Source organism: Salvia miltiorrhiza, chromosome 2, assembly GCF_028751815.1.
Source record: "Salvia miltiorrhiza cultivar Shanhuang (shh) chromosome 2, IMPLAD_Smil_shh, whole genome shotgun sequence".
Lineage (NCBI taxonomy): Eukaryota > Viridiplantae > Streptophyta > Magnoliopsida > Lamiales > Lamiaceae > Salvia > Salvia miltiorrhiza.
Window position 1 is genome coordinate 69,867,940 of NC_080388.1, and position 21,334 is coordinate 69,889,273.

Consider the following 21,334-nt stretch of genomic DNA (forward strand, 5'->3'; position numbering starts at 1 on the left):
TTTATACGCATATATATCAAATTAAAGATCATGGTAAGAGATTTAATTTAATACTCCCTCCGTCCCGCCCAAGATGCTACATATTCCTTTTTGGGCCGTCCCAACGAAGATGCTACATTTCTATATTTGGCAAAAATAAGGAATTTTAAACACTTAATTAACACTAATTAAGTATTTCTTTATTACATTCTCTCTCCTACTTTATCACTTTATTATCTTCTCTTTCTTACTTTATCACTTTCTCTCTCCTACTTTATCACTTTATTACCTTTTCTTTCTTACTTTATCACTTTCTCTCCTACTTTATCACTTTATTATTACACACTTAAAACATTAATCTACAACACCTTAAATCCCGTGCCGAAAGGTAAATGTAGCGTCTTGGCCGGGACGGAGGGAGTATATCTTATGTAAATAATGGATTTAAAATGTAAATTTATATTTGCTTAAAGATTAAAACTTAAGAAAATTTTCTCTCATCTCGCATTTTTTTGGATAAATTTATTTTTCAACTCTTTTTAACTTTTATATTTATTTTTTTCTTTTAATTTATTTTAATTATTATTCTTTTTCATAATATTAGGTTTTATTATTAAAAATTCTTCTTTTTTATTTCTTTCTATATTCAGTTAATATTATATTTATAAATTTTTATATGCTAATTAAGTTAGTATAAATTTTACACACACACACACACACACACACATATATATATATATATATATATATATATATAAAAGATTTTGATTATCTTAAAGAATTTGAAAATGATGAAAAAGCCTATGATATTCAATATTATAATGATGCTATCTTCCTTCAAAGAGGAACAAAAGAAGAGATAAGATATCCATATCTCGTCTCTGGATTTTTAAATTGTTGTCCAATTGAAAATGACCTAAAAGGTCTTTCTCACTTGCAAATTGCAAATATTTATCTACATAAAGACATGCAACCAGTGCACGGGAATAAGACTCGAGAATACTTTGAGAGAATTCTAGTTGATACTGGATCAATAACAGTTCAACATATGGAAAAACCCAATAAAGAGTTTGCATTTTCCAAACTCATTATTAAGAGAATTCATATATATATATATATATATATATATATATATATATATATATTATATTATATAAAAACATTTCTCCTACATTAAACGTGTACAACTGGTGATCGATTTTTTTTTTTTTAAGTACAAAATGATCCACATATACTTAAAATGGGACTTGTGCACTCCCCACTTATTAGTAGAAAAACAAGCAAGACACAAGCATGGTATTATAATTATATACGATCAAAAGTGACATGTGTCCACGTGTTTTATGAACACATTATAAATCTTTATAATGTGGGCCTATCACGTTAATTAAAATTGTTGAGGACGTCTAAACGATGCAAATTTATATTTCACCGTTTGTAAATAGTAAGATCTAAGATTCAAACCCATTACTGCCTCGAGATAGAAAAATTGTTGAATTTGAAAATAAAAGGACTTGAATACCTAACTAAAATTTTCAATTTCAACAAGGCCTGCTTTCATCGAATTCCATTAAAACAACCCCCAATGGCCAATATGTTTCCAGAGACATTTGTTTAATTCCTTTTCTTCTCAATTTGGAATTTCGTATATCTATTTATTATATTAATGTCTGTGAAAATTACAGTTTATTTTGCACATTATCTCAGCACTACAAAATCGATCACCTATCCACTGTGGGCAAGAATAACATGCCCATCACTGATGTGACAATGTTATTTAGGAAGGAGAATTAATAAATCTTACCCTAATTAAATTTATCTTACTCTAATTACAATTGTCACATTAGTGATGGACACGTTATATATACCCACAGTGGATAGGTGATCGATTCTGCTCAGCACCATATATGTGAACTCATTTAAGATTACTAGCACAAACCTTATAATGTAGTGGTAGTCCCCACCTTTATAAATTATAAGAATAAGAATGAGCGACCATGTTATTTCACTCTCCATTAAACAAAAGTCACTTTAGATTACTAATGTTTCATTTCTCTTCTTCTTAGGCTGCATTTACTTTGATGGATAAATTTATTCATGAAAAAAGATGAATAACAAAAATTTATACCTTTAAATATCTTATTTCTTTTCCAATTTTGGCACAAAAGCATTTTTCCTTCCCTATTTTCACTTCAAGGATGGATAATATTATCCACTCAAAAATGGACGAATAATATTATCCATCCTTGAAGTAAAAATAAGGAAGAAAAATGCTTTTACGTCAAATGTTGAAAAAGAAAGAAGACATTTAAATGCATAAATTTTTATTGTCTATCGTTTTCCATTGATAAATTTATCCATCAAAATAAATGCAGCCTTATAGTAATGCTAAGAAATCAAGCATATTTACTTACCTCATAATCTACATAGTCTGCTCATCAAATAATTAGCCAGATCATATGGGTTTTAGATACAAATTCCGTTGAATTTTTTTCAACCATATATATTAGTACTAGATACAATGAAATTTATATTGAAAAAGAAGCCTATTTTAATTTTATTTATTTACGCTTATATTATTCCGGATGCTAATATTTTTATTTTAATTCTGCACATAGAATTAGGTTTACGTGCGAATTTGTGCAAATAAATGGAAAATATGGCATGGGCCATGGGTGCATCATCCAAAACTAGCCCAATAAGTTATGTCGCAATCTCATCCGTGACTAAAATTTAAAGCTAATAAATAAATTGTTGATAGGTTGGAGGTTGGACTGACTGTTAATAATTGGGCAACATCACAATTTAATAGACACACAGCTAAGCTGAGAGAGTCAGTCCGACTCCTCCGAGTTCGAGTTATCACATAGGAAAAATAAAAATTATTATTATCTTTTACTTTTTAATTAAAAAAAAGGCAAGAGTCGAACTCTCTTTCCATATAACCATATTGTTTTATAAATCGTCTCCAAAATATAATGACTCATTAATGAACTTGAATTGTTGCAGCACAAGTCGATATTTTGACAAAAGCATGTGTTTTAACCGTAAATATTTATAGTTCATCTCTCCCTCTTTTCTTTTTCTTTTATTTTGGTTATACTTATATTTAATTTAGTGAATATTGGAATTTGAGAAATTTTATTCTTATAGAACGAGAATACGATAAAATCATTAAAAGCCTTGTCCTTGTCTTGTCCAAATTTGAAGAGGGATATGTCGTAGAAGAATATGAATATAACCAAGCATAATTTTTTTATACTAATAAATAAATTATTGTTTGAGATAATAAGATGACAGCTCTTCACATGGGTTATGTTCCCTATATATATGTGTGTGTTAAGATTGTGGGCTAGATCTGTTGTGTGCATTGCTTGGTTGATAGGGTGCACTCCCTATTCCCTTCTATTCTTTATTATCCAAATTACTCTAATTTTTCTAATACATAAAGTTGAGGAGCGTGGCACTCATTTGTGAGTATCTTAAAATTCAATTCACATTGCATTTTTTTTAATACTCTCTTCGTCCATAAAAATACTTATGATATTTTATGGATGTCGTTTAATAAATATTTGGTAAATATGATTTTTTTTTAATAAAAAATGATCACAATATTTGAGTAAATGCTTTTTGAATGGAGAAAGTATGGATCAAAAAGTGTTTTTCTTTTTGTTGGGTAGACAATGAGTGATAGTAAAGATTAATTATAAGGATTGAATGCCCTTAAAGGGAAAGTGATGCTCCGTACATTTTTTTGTGGACATCGAAAAAATGAAGTTGTGCTATTTTTATTCTAATATTTCAGAAGTTGTTACTAGTCATATGATTGACAAATTACATAAAAGTCAAAGTTTGACTTATTATTTTTTTTCATTCATTTGAAGTTAAAGGAAAAATATATATTAAGCTGATTTTTATGTAGTTTTTAAATTTGAAGACCCGAAAATAATAAAAATAATATTAAAAAATTATTAATTGCATTATATGTCAATGATACTTAGCTCATGGAAGATTCTTGTAAATGGTATAATAATTTTAATCAATATATAAATCTATGCAGTCACATTGTGGTCACCCACAAACTAATATAATAAGGACAATCTTGATTTATTTAATTTATTTTTTAAAATAAAAATAGGATTTAGTTATTGTATTATATTCTCTACATTGTACTTATTTTTTTTTTGCATTTTTTATTTTTAATTTATTTATTAATAAAAATAAAAAAGTTATCAAAAAATTGCAAAAAATAACTATAATGTAAAGAATATGATAAAATAACTAAATCTTATTTTTATTTTTAAAAATAAATTAAATTATTTTCTATTTAGATAAATTGGGACAACATTAGAATCAAAGTGTTGATGATGCACCACACGAGCTCAATCAAGTACTAAATGATTACTTTTGATATACGAGTAAATTCTTGTTGTGCAATAAATGGTGTCGACGAGATTAATGCAAATAGCAATAAATAGCGTGAAGATATATATAGTTGTTATAATTATATACTATTCTTGTCTGAATTTAAGTTGTCTCTTAATCTCAACCAAAAAAAACATCTCTTACTAAAAAAATCAACCGCTTTTTAAAAAAAAAACAATTAATGTACATTTATGTGGGTGCTCGGGGTCAAATTTGAACATGAATAAAAATATTATAGCACTATAGATGTTTTTCGGCACATGCATGCATTACTAAAATGCATGCATGGACTAATGTTTAATTTAAATCTCGTTCGTCTTCTATCTTTATATTTCATTCAAAAAAATTGTTCTCTCTTTTTTTTGTTGTTCTTGTAAATTTTCTCGTTGAAAAAACATAAAATCACATCTAATCTGATTAGGTTCAACACTAATTACGTTTATGAGGACAAATTCCATAAGTTCCAACAAATTTCTACATGTTTTATTTTCCTTATAAAGATGAATCACATTAATGGTTGTGACTCGGAACTGAATTCACTAATGAATTAATCACAGCGATGCAAACGAAAAAATTTACCAAAATTTGGGATTTTGTTTGTGACTCGGAACTGAGTTCACTAATATATTTGGATTGATTAATTGTGGTGTAGGATAATTGAATAATTTTGATTGAAATGTAGCATATGCATGCATAATACTAAGATTGTTCTTTAATAAAATATTTCAACTCAATCACAATCACATACTCCATTTGTTTTTAATGTACGTAGCGTAACTTTTGTGAAGGTATTTTTTGGAAGTTAATTTGCATTATGGATTGAAGGATGATTAATAATCAACCTAAATTTGAGATGATAAATTATCAGCTAAAGACTTAAGCATACATCGAGTTAACCACGCATCATGTTCAGAATCACTCAAGTTAAATATGTAATTAAATTAAATTAAGCTCAAAATTGAAAATCGTGTAAAAACATAACATACATTACCGATGAAGGTGTGAAGGTACTTGATTCTTTTCCGAGAAAAAAATGTTTTAACATAAATTTCCCTTTTTCCTAAGCTAATACCCTATATATATATATATATATATAGGGAGAGGTTCAAATAAGAACCACTAATAAAATAAGAACGGAGAACCATTTTAAGTCATTCGATCATCAAGATCTACGGTGGATGCATCATCTTGGTGGATGGATGCAGGTGCTGGGTTCAAATCCTGAAGGGAGCAAAAAAATTATTTTTTTCGGATGCATTAAATTTAATAGCGGATGCATTAATTTGTATAGCAGATGCAGTAATTTTATTGGTTCTTATGTTCTCACGATAATTGTGGTTCTCACTATAACCGCACCATATATATATATATATATATATATATATATATATGGTCAAGTTAAACAAAGAATTATTATATATTTTATTTTGAACAAATCTATACATTTTACGAACAGATCAATATAACTAACGAACAGGCGTACTTGGTAAAAAAATAGAAAAACTCGCCACCAGCAGGATTCGAACCAGGGGCAAATTGATGTTCATGCGGTATATTGATTTGTTCATCAAATTTATACATCTGTTCGTTTTTGTTTCACGAATTCTCTATTCTCTAAATATTTAACATTCTCTGTTTAACCTTTCTCTCTATATATATATATAAACACATAAAATTATGATTAAATTAAAAGACACATAAATTCATTAAAAAAAGGCTCATTATTATGGATGTAATTTTTTTAGTAAAATGAAGACGAGTACATGTTGACATGAATCATGGCGTGCAGAATTGGAGATTGGTCGACATCGCCAACTTAATTATAATAATGCATTAAAAGTTGCAACACGTAAACCATTAACAATGTTACATCTTTCCATCTCTAGGGGAAGAACTACTTTTGGTTTAATTTCTTTCAAATTAAATAATTACGAATTTGTCAATACACTTTCTTGATAGTTAGTTATTTTCGATAGAATTGCTGATAAATCACTAACTATCAAAAACCAATCATTCAGTGTCCTTTTTCTAGAAAAAGGGTCATTACGAAGGGAAATACATGCACCCACCATCTTTAATTAGTGAAATATTAATTTAATCAATTTTTGGAAAAATAAGAATAAAAATCAAACACCAATCCCCCATTTCGCTTTTCCATCGTGTATGATTCAAAATATAATTAAAAAGTCATCAAGCGGAACACAACATTGTGTGTGAATTTCCAGCTACATATATTATGACATAATATATTCAATATAAAAAGGTTGTAAATTATTGAATTTAAAAATAATTATGAATTTAGTCAATTTTGATTCTCATATTAATATAAATTCATACTTCCAGCTAATGCTAACATGATGGTCTGAAAATCATCTAAATATGTTCTCACAATTTAGTAATCATTTACAAAACTTTAGTGTCTTGGTGTGCATGATTTGGATAGCAAATTTATATAACATGCCATGTCAGCATCAATTTAGAAGTAAATCGATCTTAGTCGTAAACTTAGAATGGATTAAAAGTATAAATTTACGTACGTAATTAATCTTGATGTAGTGTGCAAAATAATATGACCAAAGTTCGATAACTTACAAGCTATTACCGTTTTATAAAAATTGTGAATTTTCTCAAGGTTGTGTTTTTTTTTGCATGTTCTCTACAATAATTTTAAAAATTGGATGGATAATTTGTATAGACTGTAATCTGTATATATAATTTTTTTTTATCCAACACCAAAACATTGTGATCCTATCTCTTCTCAAGTTTTCTGGGATTTGATTGAACTAGTTCCCAAGATTTTGGCGTTACTAGACCATGTGCATAACATCATCAAAATAAGATACATGAATCTTATGAAACAATTTTTATTTTACTGATTTTAAAGTTCTTGTTTTTGAATGATATAATTGGGTGAGTTCGTATACTCTCATTTACAAATAAATTGAGTTGAAAAGCTAGCATTTATTGTACCTACCTTTGAGATGATATAACAATAATGGCATATGCTCTAAAATTAAGCTATGAAGTTGAAGTTGAAGTCGATTAGATACACTTTTTATTTTTATTTTAGTTGGTAACGGACAATTCGAAAATCGAAGCTCAATCATCACTCATAATAATACAAAGATAAAGAATGTCATTAGTTACAATTGGTAATAGCTTTAATTGATTGGATCATGATATGACTAATCAACCATGGCGATTTTTTAAAATAATATTACATGATGTTTTTTCTAACTTTTTAGAGCCACTAATTTGTGGAAGCGTGCAAATGCTCAAGATTGTACAGCTCCGAGTCGGCAGAAACTCAATATCATAGATTTGAAAATAAAAAATAAAAAATTACTGATGATATAATTCATACAAATATTCTCTTTTATTTGTTCGTGTGATTAACTACATACACCTGTGCAATTTCTTATTCCAACTCGTTGAAGTTTGATTTTATCTAATTCGTTATTACTCCATGTTGATGTTGACTTCACAACATACAAATACACAATGCTTTTTGGTGAAAAGGTTTCATCTGAGGAGCAAATATTGTGTGATTAATATAATATACTATCTAGCTTGTTCTAGAAAATTATTATACATACTGTACTTATAGAGGTTGTACTCCAGTGCATTTGGATGCATCATGTATTTTATAATCATATCTTAATTGCAATTAATAAATTTTAATTAAAATTTAATTTTTAAAATTAAAATCCTAATTAGAGGTTTAAATAATACATATTTCAGAATTAATAAATTATAATTAAACCCTAATCAACCTCTAGTTAACTACATTCTCTGTCCCACAAAAATTTTAGTGAAATAAATCAAACTCCGTCTACAAACAAGTTGAAGAGAATGATAAAATGTTATTGCTGCAGAAATTCACAAACTTTGGCGCATTTTAATTTTATGCACAACCTTTGAAAATTTAACTTGGCACTGTTCTAATCAAAACGATTTTATTTCATTTACTAAAAAAAAAAATCAATACTTATTTTGAATTCCACGTCACCCTGTATTGTTCTCTATCTTGCACGAACGAAGGGATTAAGAATAAAAGTTTGGCTGTAAATAGTTGTGAAAAGAAAGTCAGTTAATCTGTGACCGACACTATATGAGTGGTGCGCTGTCTTACCACCTAGGAAATACAATTGGTTGTTAGAAAACGATAAAAATGGTTAAAACAACAGAATTTTTTGATTGAACAATCCTCTCTTCTATATTCAAACTTTTCATTCAACGTCATATATCACTCTTGATGTCAAATGTTTGTGTCTGCGTGTGGAAACTCATAGCTCAGTTCCAACAGATTTCAGTATATGTACATAAAACTAGAATATAATGGGTGCAGATTCCTAAATTTGGGCTATCTTTAATCGTTGCTTTGTACATGGCAATGGCAGCAAGTAGTGTGGTAGTCACACTTGATCGCCCCGACAACATCTCTCTGATAAACATGAACGACATGAATCTTGAATCAACAAGATTCCATGAAAAACAGAAAGCCGCAAGCCCCAAGCAGTTCAGTTGGGTGCTTCTGCTCAAACTGCAGAGGATCCTAGCTTGCATTCCACGGGCGGCAACGAGCTCGTGGGCAGTTCTCGGGTCGATCAAGAGGCGCGTGGCCTCCTCGGATCCGGAGGATCCGAGGTACAGAGGCAGATTGTACATGTTCATCAAGGCATTCCTTGCACTCTCAGTGATGGCCCTGGTGGTGGAAATCTTTGCCTATTTCAAGGATTGGGATTTGAGCATTCCACATTCATGGGAGGTTGACAGCCTTGTGCAGTGGTGCTACATGTCTTGGATGAGTTCGAGAACGGACTATGTTGCTCCTCTGGTTGTTGCTCTCTCGAGATTCTGCCTCGTCCTCTTCGTGATCCAGTCGTTGGATCGCCTCTTGCAGTGCTTGGGCTGCTTCTGGATTAAGTTCAGGAAGGTGAGGCAGAGTGATGTGGAGGATGATGGAGCAAGTTTTCATCCCATGGTTCTTGTTCAGATTCCTATGTGCAATGAGAAAGAGGTAAGCTGAATGCATGTGATCATTCATGTCTTTGTTTAAAAAGTATAAGTAATTTATATTTTTGTTTCTGCGCGAAGGTGTATGAGCAGTCAATTGGCGCTGCTTGCCAACTGGACTGGCCCAAGGACCGGTTTCTCGTGCAGGTGCTGGATGATTCGGACGATGAGCTGCTGCAGCATCTGATAAGGGATGAAGTGGTGTCGTGGAGGGAGAAAGGGGTGAATGTAGTTTACAGGCACCGGTTTCTGAGGAGCGGTTACAAAGCCGGCAACCTCAAATCCGCCATGGCCTGCGACTATGTGAAGGACTACGAATTCGTTGTGATATTTGATGCAGACTTCCAGCCCAACCCTGACTTCCTCAAACTAACACTGCCCCATTTTAAGGTAATGCTCACCAAGTTTGGCATTTGGCACCTCATCGTTGTGCAAAGATGTGTTATTAAATTGATGGGTTGTTTCAGGGGAAGCCTGATATAGGGCTTGTTCAGGCGCGTTGGTCGTTCGTGAACAAGGACGAGAATTTGCTGACGAGGCTCCAGAACATCAACCTATGCTTCCATTTCGAGGTGGAGCAGCAAGTCAATGGCTATTTCCTCAATTTCTTCGGCTTCAATGGGACTGCCGGGGTGTGGAGGATCAAGGCCTTGGAGGACTCTGGCGGCTGGCTTGAACGGACAACTGTCGAGGACATGGACATAGCTGTCCGAGCTCACTTGCACGGATGGAAATTCGTGTTCCTCAACGACGTCAGGGTGCTCTGTGAGCTCCCGGAGTCGTACGAGGCCTATAAGAAGCAGCAGCACCGTTGGCATTCCGGGCCCATGCAGCTCTTCAGGCTATGCCTCCCTGCAATCTTAACTTCCAAGGTAATGTAAATGTTGTGATGATTCAATGCTTTCATAGTTTCATTGCAAGATGCTAATGATGTCTACATATTGTTGCAGATATCTTGGTGGAAGAAGGCCAATTTGATCTTCCTATTCTTTCTGCTGAGGAAGCTTGTGCTCCCTTTCTACTCATTCACGCTCTTCTGCATCATACTGCCACTAACCATGTTCATACCCGAGGCTGAGCTGCCGGCTTGGGTGATCTGCTACGTGCCCATCATCATGTCGATCCTCAACATCCTGCCCGCGCCAAGATCCTTCCCCTTCCTCGTGCCATACCTACTCTTCGAGAACACAATGTCTGTCACAAAATTCAATGCCATGATCTCGGGGCTGTTCCAATTGGGGAGCGCGTACGAGTGGGTGGTGACAAAGAAAACCGGGAGGGCATCAGAGTCGGACCTGCTGAGCCTCGCTGAGAGGGAATGTAAGAGTCAGACGGAGGAGAAGATCCAACGCAGACCGTCTGAATCCGGGCTAGAGATGCTGGGGAAACTAAACGAGCACCAGCTTGTGAAGAAGAGGAGGAACAGGATTTATAGGAAGGAGCTTGCACTTGCTTGCCTTCTGCTCACTGCAGCAGCAAGAAGCTTGTTGTCTGCTCATGGGATTCATTTCTATTACTTGCTGTTTCAAGGGATGTCTTTCTTCATTGTTGGTATGGATTTGATTGGGGAGCAGCTTAGTTGAATCATCATGCTTATACTTTTCCCAGTTCTAAATAAGTCACTTTTGAACTGGATTTTTTTTTAATCATAGTTTTAGCAAAGATATAGATACGATTCTTTTAATTGTATGATACCAGTGTTTGGGAATATTGATATACAGTTTCTAAGTTGGGATTTTCATTCCTATCTTGCTTTCCTAGATCCATTTTTGTTTTATGAGAATGTACAAGTAGTGGGTTTATGTAAATTTAAATTGGAGATGAATATCAAATGGAAGTTGTGAGAGTAGTGTGGTTATGGCATATTAATTATTTGGATAAATGAGTAATGAAATATGGGTGGCTTATGTGGGAGCAAGACAAGGAGTTATATCAGTGTCGGTATCAATTATTTGGATCAACTTAGTTAGTTGACTTGATGGACTGAAAAATATGGGAATCATGTTGCATTGTGAAATTTGAATAGTCTTTATAATTATCCAACTAATTAAAAGAAAAAATGCAACGGTGCAACGATGTTAAAGTTTTAGGATTGTTGTCTTTTATTTTGTATTTTTAACCTGAACTGTTATTGTTTGATTCTATTAGGCTAAGCTAGGCTCCAATGTTATTTAGTTAGGATTTTTTTAGCTAAAACAACCTATAGAATCTTTGTTTTTTTTAGACCAACCTAAGAAATCTTCTCAAGACTGTATCAATAGGATACAATCTCTTCAAGTTAGTTAGATTATCTTTCACTAAGGCTGCGTTTACTTTGATGGATAAATTTATCCATGAAAAAGAATGAATAACAAAAATTTATGCCTTAAAATGTCTCATTTCTTTTCCAACATTTGACACAAGAGCATTTTTCCTTCCTTATTTTCACTTCAAGGGTGGATAATATTATCACACCAAAAAATGGAGGGATAATATTATCCACCCTTGAAGTGAAAATAAGGAAGGAAAAATATTTTTGTGTCAAATGTTGGAAAAGAAATGAGACATTTAAAGGCATAAATTTTTGTTATCCATCATTTCCATGGATAAATTTATCCATCAAAATAAACGCAACCTAAGGTTTTGTTTGATGTCTTGTGTTATGTGCTAGGTCTAATTTATATAAGAGTTGGAATTTATTAGATTTTAATTAATTTATTATAGTAGTAATTAGCAAAAATAATTAGATTATTGAATATTTAATATTAGTCTTCTAAATTTTTCTCGCCCAAACACCTGTTCTAAATCACATTTCACAATTTACTTTTTTTTTTTACCAATTTGTTTAATCATTGATGTCACTATGTCAGGATCTTTTCTAAGAGCAACTTTTATTTGAAATTTGAATAGTCTTCCCCCCCCCCCCCCACTTGAGCCATTATTTCAAGTGTATTTCTTACTATGATTTATTTTATGTTTTTGTGTTATGCCTTTCCTGCATTGTGAAACATTTGAGTTGGCTTTGTTTTTGTATATGATTAATGCAAGAATTTTTCGGGCGAGTGAAACATTTTTAAATTTTATAATTTTGAGTAATTTATTTTTAAACTTCTTAATATACATATATTATTTTTTATAACTATTTTAAAGTTTAAAGATCGCATAATCACATATATTTTAAAAATTTAAACAAATAAAATATTTCATGCGCAAACATATACATAACACTTTTAATGAACATATTTTTTGAAAAATTCATGTAATTTTTTTAACATTCCACTCACGTATATTTTTAATTTAAAGGAATAAAATATTTCACGTGCAAGCATTGACATAAATTATTTAAACGTAATACGTTCACATATATTTTATGTATATGGAAAAATTAGTTTATAAAATTCTCACTTTTTTTTGTACATAATCTTACCAACTACTATTACTCTTAAAATTCTCGTGTATTACTAACTTATATATGAAAAGATTACGAGTCGGCTTACCCTCTATGACAAAATTAATCTAGGGTAATCTCAGACTAATTCTATCTCGACAGTAGTATAAGTCTTGGCTTACCATGCAATGGAGCGCATGCCTCTTTTTTTAAACATTTACCTACTATGACTTTAAAGATGGTAAGTCAATCACTTGAAGATCCATCATCATCTTCGCGCTCTCTAACAACCCTCTCCAGAAACTTCTTCCTCACCCCGTCAAGAACAGCATCTCTCGATTGCTCTCCACCATGCCCGTCATTGAGCACGGGATCCGACTGACACAGAACTAAGGCTACACCTGAAGATAGATAATGTTCAACAAAATCCATTATGCATGTCAAATGCTGCAGTCAAGTGGCATGTAATGTAATCATAAACAGGGTTACTCAACATAGAATAACTGGCAAACTTATGAACTGAATGGACAACTGCTTATAGCATCTACTTAAGATCATCACACAACTACATTACAGCATATAATGTGCTCAAGAGTAAACTTTTGGGAAGTGATTGCTTACACTCTAATGTGGGGCATCCAACACAATATCCTTGTTACTAATTTTATACACTTTTACATTGTTTCAATGTACTAAGACAGTCTTCGTGTACAGTTTTTATTTCACAGATGTTTCGAAAAACTGAGATGTCCAACCAGTTATTTATCCATGTCAAAATGATGCCTACATGCAAGATGAACTGCTAAAACTGTGGGGGAAAGAAACTCATATGTGCCGCAACGAAAGATGGCTAACAAGTAAAACATAAGTGAGTGTCAGTAAGAGATGACATACTTTCAGAAGTGCACCTCCGCCCAAAACTATGTATCCCCACGTGAGTTGCCTTAACAGCACTATTATTGTACACCAGAATAGTGGGAAGATTACGATCAGGATAGTTGGGAATGCACTCCGTTGATATAATTTTGACGAACTTTGTTGCAGGGTATCTTTTCGCCAAATCTTCAAGACATTGCAAAAGCACCCTGCACTCTGGGAATCTGTATAAAAGCACTCAGGAATTAGAACAATCAAGACATGAGCATTACTGCTGTCGACAACTAGTACTAATTACCCATCTTTGTAGAGCAACACGACAACCCAAACGTCTTGAGGAGCTTGTGAAACTTCACGGACAAAATCAGATCCTGAAATTGGAATCACGGAACCAAACTTTGCTATCTTAGCTGCTTCCCTCATCTCAACCAACCTTTTCTTCCTATCACAATTAAAATGAAAGAACACTTATAGCTGCTCATTGTCTTGATGAAATGAAAGAAGTGAATGGAGTAATTTATTTGATTTCAAAGGCATAACGCCATCGGAGTTGTTAGTGAAAGCAAAGAACAGTAAATCCAAGTATAACACACAATCTAGTCTATCGTCATCCTACTTCGACAAGCTTCATCAAAAAAGACAAAAGACATAAATGAATGGCTTAATTAGCTGTAAATTCATAACCATTTGCAAATTTCAGTTTTTCCCATATTGTATAAAGATGGTGAATAAATATGCAAACTTTTAGGAATTTTAAAATTTACCCAAAATCAAGATTGTGGCCAACTCGAAACTCGCCTTATTGAAATTTTTAGACGTGGTGCTAGGATTTCTAAAATTGGGATAGGGTTTCTAAAAATTCTGTTTTGATTTCGCTGGGATCTTAATTTGCGGTAAATTCTGAAAATTCATGTATTTATTCACCAATTGGAATTAATTGTAGTTTAGAAATTACAATCAATTCCCTTACCAAAAAACATCAAAGCTACATTTCAATCATCTTAAATTAGGGGCAATACCGAATTTTGGAAATGCATTCAATACCTGTACTCCTCGAGGAAGCGATCATCGTCGAGATCATCTTCGAGATCTTCAAGCTCCTCCTCAGTTTTGCCATCGATCCAGGTCCTATTCTTGGGCTTGGAATCCTCGTCCTCGGCCGGGGTGAAAGACGGCGGCTTGAATACCGGTGCCTTCTCCGGTAGATTTCCGAGTTTCCTCTGAATATCGTCCCATTGCGTGGAAGCCCCTTCCAAATCCTTGTACACAAAATGGTAATCCGCCATTGATGTGGATCTTCGCAACTCCCCGCTCACTTTATTCCCTCACCGTTTTTGTAAAATTCGTGGAAATATAAAAGAGTAGGAGGAAGGTGAGCTAAGAGGAAAGCAGTAGAGAGAGTGCCATTTATTTCTTGAGAAAAAGGTTATCACAACTTACAGATCTCGTGCTATTTATATAGCACAACACGAGTCAAGTAAAAGCAATAAGCAAATAAGAAGAAGACATATGGCAGATACAACTAAAGCAAAAAGATACGCATGCATAATATGCATGTAGCCAACAGTAATACGCGCAGCAGTAGAAACGCGCCTTCCATTACCCCCCTCAAGCTGGACATGGTGAAGATCCACCATTCCAAGCTTGGACATCAAGGTTCGGAAACGAGGTCCAGCAAGAGACTTGGTGAACAAATCAGCAAGCTGCGTGGTAGTGGAAATATGCAGGGGAATCAGAAAACCCTCTTGGTATTTCTCGCGAACAAGATGGCAGTCTATTTCCAAGTGCTTCGTGCGCTCATGAAAAACTTGATTCTTGGTGATGTGAATCGCAGCTTGGTTGTCACAATAAAGAGGTAAGGGCAGTGGGAGCTGCACATGAAACTCAGCACACAAATGGGACAGCCAAGTCAATTCACGAACTGTAATACTGAGAGCCCGATATTCGGCTTCGGCAGAGGAAGCAGAGACAGTAGCTTGCTTCTTGCAACGCCAAGAAACTAAGGATCCGCCAAAGAAGACACAATAACCAGTAAGAGAGCGACGCGTATCAATACAAGACCCCCAATCTGCATCGCTATAAGTCGTGAGAGTATGTTCACCAGTAGATGGGTAAAAGGGACCAAGGGAAGGACACCCCTTTAGATACTTGAGAACATGTATAGCTGCTCCCCAATGATCCTCAGTTGGAGAGCCCACAAATTGGCTGAGCTGCTGAACAGCGTAGGTGATATCGGGTCTAGTAAGGTTGAGATAAAGTAAGCGCCCAACCAACCTGCGATATGCATCAGGCTCAGCATAACCAGGAGAGTCATTATGAGCTAATTTACAATTCAGAGGTAAAGGAGTAGCTACTGACTTGCAACCAAGAAGTCCTGCAGAATCGACCAAATCAAGTATATACTTCCTCTGATTGAGGCAAGTACCAGACTCTCCTCGTGCTATCTCCATGCCCAAGAAATATTTAGCAACACCCAAATCCTTAATAGTAAAAGTAGAGTGTAGAAATTCCTTCAACTCTGTGATAAGATCAAGGTTAGGTCCTACAATAAGGACATCATCCACATAAACCAAGAGGCAAATAAAGCAATCACCTGTTCCCTTAACAAATAAGCAGTGGTCTGAATGAGATTGAGTGAAACCAAAGCTGAACAGGTGGCGGCAGAACTCAGCATTCCACTCCCTAGAAGCTTGTTTCAGCCCGTATAGGCTTTTGACCAATTTGCATACTTGTCCAGGCCGTGCCTTATCATATCCTTGAGGAGGCTGCATATATATTTCATCATGTAAGAATCCATGCAAGAATGCATTATTAACATCAATTTGATGTATATGCCATGCTTGGCACGTAGCAATTGCAAGCAGAAATCTCACAGTAACGAGTTTGGCAACCGGTGAGAATACCTCTGTGTAGTCAACACCATACTCTTGGTTGTAACCCTTGGCAACCAAACGCGCTTTATAGCGTTCCACAGTGCCATCTGCATTCAATTTAACCTTATAAACCCACTTCGATCCAATTGCTCTCTTCCCCTGAGGTAGTGCAGTAAGAATCCAAGTATCATTTGACTCCAGTGCATGTAATTCACAAGAAAAGCTGTATAGTGTGGATCTAGAATGGGAGATGTTACATAAGGAAAAGTATGTGGTGTAAGGGTTTCTGAGAAAGAAGGTAAGACAGCTATGTTTGATGTAATGTTTCCAACATAGTCTTTCATCCAAGATGGTGGGCGGCGAGCTCTCTTGCTAGCCCCATTCCCAACATCCGGTACAGAATCAGTTGAGGGTGTTTGATTAATAGAAGGGGCAGAAACTGGTGATGAATTATTATCAGTAGTTGATGATGCACAAGTAGGTGAGAATGAGGTAGATATAGCTGTGGGTATAGTAGAAGGCAACTCAGAGGGTAATATGGTGAGTGGCTCATCATTATAGAGAGGTGGAGGATATGATGGATATATAGGAGAAGGTTGTGAGGAGGATACATAGGGATAGGTATCAGGTAAAAACTTGACATCTCTCCAGGTGAGAACTTTGTTTTCTGCCAGATCATATAACAAGTATCCCTTGTTATTCATTGCATATCCAAGAAAAATGCACTTGATGCCTCTGGAGTCAAATTTCTTTCTAGTTGGTGACAAATCCACTGCATAAGCCAAACATCCAAACGGCTGCAAGAGAGTAATATCAACTGTCTTATTATACATAACAGAGAATGGAGCTTCCCAATCAATAACTTTGCTAGGTAGGCGATTCAATAACCATGTAGCAGTTAATAGAGAAAAAGGCCAAAAAGATGTAGGTAAATTGCTGTCAAACATTAATGCCCTTGCAATCTGTAAGAGAGTTCGATGTTTGCGCTCCACAACTCCATTTTGTTGTGGTGTGTAAACACAAGTTCTCTGGTGATGAATACCAAATTCAGAAAGCATAGCACTCAGCTCCCTATTGACAAATTCAGTCCCATTATCTGTTCTCAGGTTTTTAATAGTCTTGCCAAATTGATTCTGTATCATCCTAATGTGTGTTCTCAATGTTGAACATACTAGACCTTTAGAACTCAGTAAATAGATCCATGTTAGTCTACTGTGGTCTTCAACAAGTGTGAGCATAAACCTCGCATTACAAACATTATCATCACTATATGGCCCCCACACATCAGCATGTATAATTTCAAACAATTCATGTGATCTCCTATGCAACACAGGAAATGAATCTCTAGTTTGTTTAGACTTGATGCATACCTCACATTGCCTTAGCTTAGTTTTTGTGTCCTCATTAATCATGTCAGCAATGAATGGAATGTGCTTCATGACTCCAGTTGAAGGATGTCCTAGCTCAGCATGCCACTGTTCAACACTCCTTCGATTCTGATTTATGGCAAGAGCAGAATCAGCCATCATCCCTTCTATCAAATACAAGTTTTTGAACAACCTCCCCATAGCAAGAATATGATCATTCTCAATCCTTTGTATTAAACAATGTGTATTGAGGAACAGACATTTGGCTCCATTATCTTTTGTCAGCTTAGCAACAGAAATCAGGTTATGAGTGAAATTGGGAGCATACAGTACTCCTTTGAGAACCAGATTCTCAGCTATAGTAGCTTCTCCCATATGAGTCACCTCCTTAACACTTCCATCCGGCAGATGGATATCTTGCTTTCGGTGCAGCCTATGTATAACACTCATAAGCTTTGAATTACAGCAGATGTGTGTGCTAGCACCAGAGTCTAACACCCACACATCTTGTGAATCCCCATTTAACACACTGAAAGCATAATGGCCTTGAAATTCTGATTCATTCTGCACACTTCCTTGTACCATATGAACATCGTTCTTCAGAGATCCATTAGTGCCCTGTGTGACTAGGCTACCAACACATTTAGTAATCTCTGATTGTATTAGCTTCACAAGAGAAGTGTTAGTGTCATCAGCTGCTTTGCTATACTCCCCTGTATCCCCTTCAGATGAAACCTCTGCACAATTGACTCGTGTTTTAGGCCGGCTTTCCTTTAACTTTTTATACCAATCGGGGAAACCGTGTAGCTTGAAACATTCAGATTCCTCATGACCGTTGCGGTCACAGTGTGTGCAATATAACTTCTGCCTTTCCTCCTTGCTCCTTCTCGGTTTGTATGACTGTTGTTGTTTAGAATAGTTAGCCGATTCCTTTCCCTTCTGATTGACTTGCTTAGCAAGTGCAGCAGTTTGAAAAGCATGTGGATCACAAAAACTCTCTACAGTGAGCTTTTGATCTTCTATCTGCAAGACCATGGAGTACGCCTTATTGACATTCGGCAGTGGATCTAAGAATAGAATCTGTCCTCTCGCACTCTCGAATGAATCATTAAGACCTAAGAGAAACTGCATCAATCTCTGATTTTCCTCTCTATTCATCCCTGCTTCGCGAGTTCCACATACACAAGTTAACGGAGGCAACAACATATCTAGCTCATCCCATAGAGCAGTTAAATTGTTAAAATAGACAAGTACACTTTGATTCCCCTGCGTGTAACTTCCTATTTCTCTTTGCAACCTGTAAATCTTAGGACCGTTGCTTCTCCCAAACCTTTGATTCAAGGCATCCCAAAGTTTCCTCGAATTTTCAATGTGAACAAACGCATTCACAAGTTCTTTCGAAATAGAGTTTATAATCCAAGAGGAGACCATATAATCCGCCTTAACCCAAGCCTTATAATAAGGAGAATCAAAATCAGGTTCTAACAACGTACCATCGAGCAATTCCAGTTTACTCTTAGCTCCTAGAGCGCGCTTAATAGATCGGCTCCAGTTGAGGAAGTTGTTGCCAGTTAACTGAGCTGAAACCAGCTGCATTCCTGGATGATCCGCATTATGCAGCTGTAAAATCTCCTCGATCTGCTTCAGATCCATGGGAGATCGATGTTTGTCGCGACGATCGTCAGATTTGTGTAGATCTTCCTTCAGTGGTGGTTGATCTCCCGCTTCTTCATTAGCTATAACATTCCACGGAACTCGTCGTGATTTCGTCATTAAAAGGATCTAAACCAGTGCTCTGATACCATGTAAAATTCGTGGAAATATAAAAGAGTATGAGGAAGGTGAGCTAAGAGGAAAGCAGTAGAGAGAGTGCCATTTATTTCTTGAGAAAAAGGTTATCAAAACTTACAGATCTCGTGCTATTTATATAGCACAACACGAGTCAAGTAAAAGCAATAAGCAAATAAGAAGAAGACATATGGCAGATACAACTAAAGCAAAAAGATACGCATGCATAATATGCATGTAGCCAACAGTAATACGCGCAGCAGTAGAAACGCGCCTTCCATTAGTTTTTCAGAACATTTATCATCTATAATCTATAATAATAGTATAAAATAACAGTGTTAATCTAGATTATATAAATGGGCATGTAGAAGTGGAGGCGCCGGCTGCGTCGTGGGCAGCTGGCGGACGTGCTCGCCGCGAGTGGAGGCGCCGGCTGCGTGGAGCGGTGGTGTCTGCCGTCTGGTTTGGAGCGGACCGCGTGAATGGGGGGAGGGGACCAAAGCCAATTTAAACATATGAAACGGCCCAATTAAAATTCTTTTTTCTCTTTTGAAATGGCTGCTCAGGAAATGCCCAACCCAAGACCCAAGATACATTAATTTATTTCCTATTTTTTTAGAATATTTATTTTCTATTCTTAGATTTGTAAGTTTTTGAGTTTTTATGCATTTTTTTGTTATTTCAATTTATTTTATTACAATTTATTATCAATAATAAATTATAAATTATTATGATTAGACAGGTGCAGTGATGATTGATAAATGAGGTAGGTTTGTAAATACTCGAATTTTTTCTATTTTTAAATTTTGTACCTAAATATTAAAATCTATTTATAAATACATGAACTTTGTATTATCAGAATGTGATTGAATAGTGTGATTGAGTAGATAGAAATATTAATGAGGTGGAAAATCGAACAATTAATTGAATATTAGAAAGGTTGATTGTTTGAATAGTTAAACTTATTATTGATAAACATAATCTTAACTAATAAGAGTGGGAATAACCCGCACAATTTATTTGACAACGAAATGTACCATTTATTTAAGAACCCAGCGCAACTCAATTGATAAAATGCTTATTAATTTTATTTTTTATTTTTTTTCAATCATGGAAAAAATTAGGGCTGGGAATCGGGTCGGGTTCGGGTACCCTACCCGAACCCGAAAATACCCTAAACCCACTACCCGAACACCCCGAATTTGAAATCGGGTACCCTAATACCCGACTCGGGTACCCGAGACAGGTATTCGGGTACCCGAAATTACCCGGTCAAGACTGGTACTTGGGAAGAGAGGCACGCGGATCCTCTTGTGTGGTGCGTGTGTCCTGTTTCCGGTGTGAAGGTGAGAGACACAGAGGGAGAGAGAGAGAGTTGAGGGTACCGGTGATGGTGGCTTGGCTGCTTTATCCGGAAGGACGAAGGAGTCGGTGGTTTCAGGGAGGCTAGGTCGGCCTGTTGCGGCCGCCGGATCGGTGAACAGGGGGGCAGGAAAACGAGCACAGAGGGAGAGGGGTGTCGGGAGGCGGCGGCTACCATGGTGGTGGCGGCTGTCGCCGGAGTTCAGAGGAGGGATGCTCTGCGTATGAGCGTTGAGGGAGAAAGAGGCGAGAATGAGAGAGAGAGTCGAGCAGATCTCTTC

General features: G+C 35.3%; 2 protein-coding genes across 2 annotated transcripts; one reads left to right on the forward strand and one right to left on the reverse strand.

The window, feature by feature from the left end:
* The first annotated feature begins 8,494 nt into the window (after window positions 1-8,494).
* Window positions 8,495-11,165, forward strand: LOC131008677 (xyloglucan glycosyltransferase 4). Its single transcript, XM_057935653.1, has 4 exons — window positions 8,495-9,424; window positions 9,502-9,810; window positions 9,888-10,292; window positions 10,371-11,165. The coding sequence occupies exons 1-4, from the start codon at window positions 8,792-8,794 to the stop codon at window positions 11,001-11,003; spliced, it is 1,980 nt and encodes a 659-aa protein (XP_057791636.1). The 5' UTR covers window positions 8,495-8,791; the 3' UTR covers window positions 11,004-11,165.
* Window positions 11,166-12,737: 1,572 nt separating this feature from the next.
* LOC131008739 (uncharacterized) lies at window positions 12,738-20,193 on the reverse strand. Its single transcript, XM_057935770.1, has 5 exons — window positions 19,975-20,193; window positions 14,708-14,993; window positions 13,962-14,105; window positions 13,682-13,887; window positions 12,738-13,188 (listed from the first exon to the last, which is right to left on the reverse strand). The coding sequence occupies exons 2-5, from the start codon at window positions 14,947-14,949 to the stop codon at window positions 13,034-13,036; spliced, it is 747 nt and encodes a 248-aa protein (XP_057791753.1). The 5' UTR covers window positions 14,950-14,993; window positions 19,975-20,193; the 3' UTR covers window positions 12,738-13,033.
* Between the last annotated feature and the right edge of the window lie 1,141 nt (window positions 20,194-21,334).